Source organism: Buteo buteo, chromosome 23, assembly GCF_964188355.1.
Source record: "Buteo buteo chromosome 23, bButBut1.hap1.1, whole genome shotgun sequence".
Classification (NCBI taxonomy): Eukaryota; Metazoa; Chordata; class Aves; order Accipitriformes; family Accipitridae; genus Buteo; species Buteo buteo.
The window spans coordinates 10,978,962-10,983,387 of record NC_134193.1 but is presented as its reverse complement, the minus strand read 5'-3'; the positions used below and the strand labels follow the sequence as shown (position 1 = coordinate 10,983,387).

At 56.2% G+C, this 4,426-nt stretch overlaps 1 protein-coding gene across 1 annotated transcript in view; it reads left to right on the top strand.

The window, feature by feature from the left end:
- The window catches only part of UAP1L1 (UDP-N-acetylglucosamine pyrophosphorylase 1 like 1), a 19,051-nt gene continuing 14,625 nt past the window's right edge, over positions 1–4,426 (top strand). Inside the window, exon 1 of the mRNA XM_075054917.1 lies at positions 1–309. Within this exon, the coding sequence (XP_074911018.1) occupies positions 33–309 (277 nt within the window). The 5' untranslated portion in view covers positions 1–32. The remainder of the gene's footprint in view (positions 310–4,426) is intronic.

The following is a 4,426-nucleotide window of genomic DNA, read 5'->3' as shown; positions in this document are numbered from 1 at the left end:
CGCCGGCGGGCAGAGGCCGGCGGCGCGGCGCCATGGCGCCGCCCGAGGAGGCGCGGGCGCGGCTGGCGCGGTGCGGGCAGAGCCACCTGCTGCGCTTCTGGGCCGAGCTGGGCCCGGCGCAGCGCGCGGCGCTGCTGGCGGCGCTGCCGCCGGGCCTGGGCGAGCACTGCCGGCTGGCGGCGGCTGCCGGGGCCCGCCAGCGGGGGCCGCCGGAGCGCCTGGACGGCCGGATGGAGCCGCTCCCCGGCCGGCTGCTGGGCAGCGCCCGCCGCAGCGGCCCCGCTGCGCTGGAGCGCTGGGAGGCGGAAGGTGAGCGGGGCGAGGGGCCGCCCGCGCCGTCCCGGGGCTGGGAGGGGGGTGCCCGGGGCTCTGGCCCTCGATGCGCCCCTCCGGCCCTCGCCCCTTCCGCCCGGGGGCCCCGGAGGGCGGCTGGGGGGAGGGCTGGAGCGGAGGTCGCGGGGGCGTCCGTCCCGGCGCTCCCGGCGGGTCGCTCGGCGCGGCTCTCTTGCGGGTCGGTGCCAAAGGCGTCGAGCCTTGTCCTAAAAGCCAGCCGACGCGGGCTTATAAACCGACGGAGCGTGGCCCGGCGCCAGGGGGAACGGGCCAGGGCGGCTGGATCCGGCCCTTGGCCGGGGCCCTGCCCCGCTGCGAGGCGCGGGGCGGGCCGGGCGCGTCCCGGCCGCATCACGCAGAGCCTCGACCGACGCGGAGACCGGGGCTGTTCCCGGCGGGATCCCCGGGGCACAGCCCCGTGCCCTGCGGTGTCACCTTGCGGCTGGCAGCCGTCAGCCTGTGCAGCGGCACCGTGTCTTGTCGGGGGGTTTGGTGTCAGGCAGGGGGGAGGTGAGCCCAAGCTAAGGGTGACAGCGAGGCTGGCAGGGTGGGGAGAGATTTGGGGTTACGGCTGCACCGCCGGGCCCTGGGAGCCGGCAGCCGGCTGCATGGGGTGCGGCAGGGGCTGTGGAGGCGCTTTGGGGCTGAGATGTTGAATTTTCACTCTTAGCTTTTAAATGCAGCGGGTGAGGCTGGAGGGTGTGTGGTGGCGGGACACGGGCTAACGCTGTGCCTCGCCGGTGGAGGTGAAGTCACCGGGGAGGGTGGGAGCAGAGAGTTTGAGTTGCTGCCAAAATAGTAGGGAGCTGCGTCGGGGCACGCGGGCGATCTCCCAGAGTACTTAAGGATGCCAAGGCAGGTGTTGTGCTGGCAGGCCTGTCCAGGCTGTGCCACACACGGTGCAGGAGGGAGGTGGGGTCTGGGAGCAGAGCAGGTGGGTAGTGTGGGAGAAGCCCAGGAAGGCCCAGCATCCAGGTTTTTTGGAGCCCGGTAGATGCTGCTGGCTTTCCCTGGTCACCCCATGGGCGTGTGAAAGATGGGGGGGTGATGGGGGAGGCAGTGGCTGGATGTGGGGTGCTCTATTTATTTACAAAGGTTCAGATGTATCTCCCCTCCTTCTTTATAAAATATAACAGCACTGTTAAAAAATAATCATAACAAAAAAAGGAAGCCAGAAAAAACCAGCTGTGGTCGGAGAGACACTTGCCTACGTTGTGACAAGTGTGCGCACAGCCTTGACCTAAACCTGCCAGCAAAGAGGTGGGGATGGGTGGGCAGGGGAGTAAAAATTTCCAAACAAAAGCAAAAATAGAAGCGGCAGGGTCACAGGGCAGAGGAGCTTTTCTGCCATGTCAGACTCCGCTGCTGGGGCTGAGCGGTGACAGAGGGAGCAGGAGGAAACTGGTGACCCAGGGGCCACATGTGCTTGATCCAGCCAGGGTTTCCACCAGCTGTGCTCACATGTCCAGCCGAACAGAGGAGGGTGTCAGCACTCGGCCAGCACCACAGTGGCCACCCAGATGTAACCGATGGAATGGTGGTCACTACCTCCTGCTTGAGGGTGTTGCGGTAAGGAGGAAGGGAACCCATGAATTCTAGAGGCAGATGGGTCTATGTCAGGGCTGCGCAGTTAAATTAACAATTTTACCAAACTAGGTCCTTTGTCTTCTGCCCTGCCAGGCCAGTGAGGAGCTGGCATATCTGCTTTGTGCCACCATCTGCAGCAGGGAAGAGAAGGCAAACTGCGCGGGGCTGGCCTTGCTTGCTGTGAGCAATGCTTGCAGGAGTCCAGAAGGTCCGGTGTGTTTGGGACCACCGACACCGTGCACAAATCACCTGTCCCTGAAGTCCGGATGGCCCTGAGCCACATCAGTCCTGCAGGCAGCGTCTATTAATTTCTACCAGAAGAGGGGGACATGGTTCTTCTGATTCCCTTTGGCTTGTTAATGCTGGAGATGGGAATCAGCCCTTGTTTTTTTTCCCTGGGCGAGGGCAATCAGGAGTGAGACTTTGTGCCGCTGAACCGGGGCAGCACTGGTGTGCCATGTGTCCCTGTGGACATGGCCTCATCCTTGGGAGCGTCTTTGTGCCCCTGCATGGCATTCCAAGTGGAGCCAATGTCGTCGGTGCAGGCTTTGCAGGGATTGTGGGTCCCTGAGGGGATGCAGGGTCCGAAAGGCTCTTGTTTCCAGTAAGCTGCTTCTGGTGTTGAGCTGGACGAGAGCAGAGTGAGCAGTCCCAACCCACTGCCCGATGTCCCCAAGGCTGCACAGCTGATACAGCCCTTGGCTGCAGGGTTGGGGTCACCCCTGAGCTGAGCTCATCTGTGCTCTGTCCACAGGTGTCCGAGTTCCCAGCAGCTCCCACCTGCAGTGTGTCCTCTGCAAAGACTGAACAGCTGAAATGATGTCTCCTCCTTTCCCCTTCCCCCTTTTTTGTGATTAAAAAATGATGGTTAAAAGAACCAGGCAACTGTGTCTCGTAAACACCCAAGATATTTTTTTAATACTTAAAAAAAAATAGTTAATAGTTTAAAAAAAAAAAAAAGTATCATTCTTATTGTCACTGAGATGACAAAACCTAGCCTGGTCAGATTTGCTTTCAGATCTTAAACAAAAACATTAAACACAAAAATGTGATCGCATTTTCTAGGCAGCCTTAGGGATCATGGTATAAATCAAGCACAGACGCATTTACATTCTGTAAATGTTTTATTAATGAAATCTAAGTCTTGGGCATGGGCCACAGTGTAGCTCCCATTTCATCAGAGGGTTTGATGAGCCATTCTGGTTATTTGACTGCCCTGCAGAATTGAGGATTTGGGATTTTTTTGCTTTATTCTTCTCTTGCTGATTGCTGTTGTAATCAGGCTGATGCACCCGTTCTGCAGGAGAATTCAGTCTGTTCTTGCAAAATCAATCTGTTCTTCCTGCAAAATCTATTTTTGTTTTTTTACTTTCTATGCAGAATAAGACTTACTGCAGCATTAGTGGGTATCTGACAGCCAACACATCTTCCTTTTTTTGTTTGGTTGAGCTGTTTCTATTTCATATGCTGCAGAAGATAAGGTGGATGCTTTTTTAAGAGGGATAAATATTTCTATTTACTGCAGGAATGTGCAGCAAGATGAGTCAGTTGTTATGAACTTCAGTCATAAACATTAGTAGTTTTACAGTTGGGAAGTGAGAGCAGACCTACTTACTCAGATTTTTTGGGGATACTCATTTTCATAGCGACCTAAGATCAGAAACTTGGAAAAACTCTGTGGTAGTTGTAGGGTTGCACTGTAAATACTGGGAATGCCATAAATGGTGGGACAGGGAGTCCCCTTGCTGGGTTGTTCATGTGTGCTGTGGTCAGCCCTCTCCTGGGAATATGGCCCCATCAGTCTGCTGGATTTTGGGAAGAGAATGACACTGATGTTATCAGTGGTATTGCTTTGGACTCAGGTTCATCCTGCTTAGGTCGAGGTTTCAGTCCCCTCAGTGAGAGGCCCCTCTGGGAGGTGGCTGTAAGATGCCAAATCACCCTTGGGCAGATCCCACCCTCTCGCCACTGCATGGAAAACTTCTGAGAACCGCCAACTCCTCTGGGACATGCCCGTTTCAGTGGGGTGATGCCAGCCCTGGCACCCTTGAGTTGTGGCCAAGGATCGCAGCCACTTGTGCTGGATGGTGCACAACAAAGTTGGGCCTCACAGGCTTTTCCGATACAGCATGTGCTCCAGACCTTCATGTGAGTGATGCCCCTTGGTCACAGTCTATTGCTGTGCATAAACCTCTAATCTGAGATCAGTGGGATGTGGTCTGTTGCATCAGGACCAGAGTGTGCATGTCAGTGTGAGCCCGGTGGTGCCATGGTGGGGATGGAGCGGGGCGAGTGCCTGACTTGGTCCACTGGTGGATGAATCTCAGTTGCATCCCAAAGCAGTACCCCCTGTGCTGCAGCAACTGAGACCAGCAAATGCTGAGTTCAGACCTCAGACAGCTTTGTTTTAAATTAATGTGAAATACTTTAGCTCAAGCTGTTTCAGTTCTAGATTATTTAGGGTTTTTAAAATGTTTTTATTGCCCATTTGAAACAGGACAGCTTG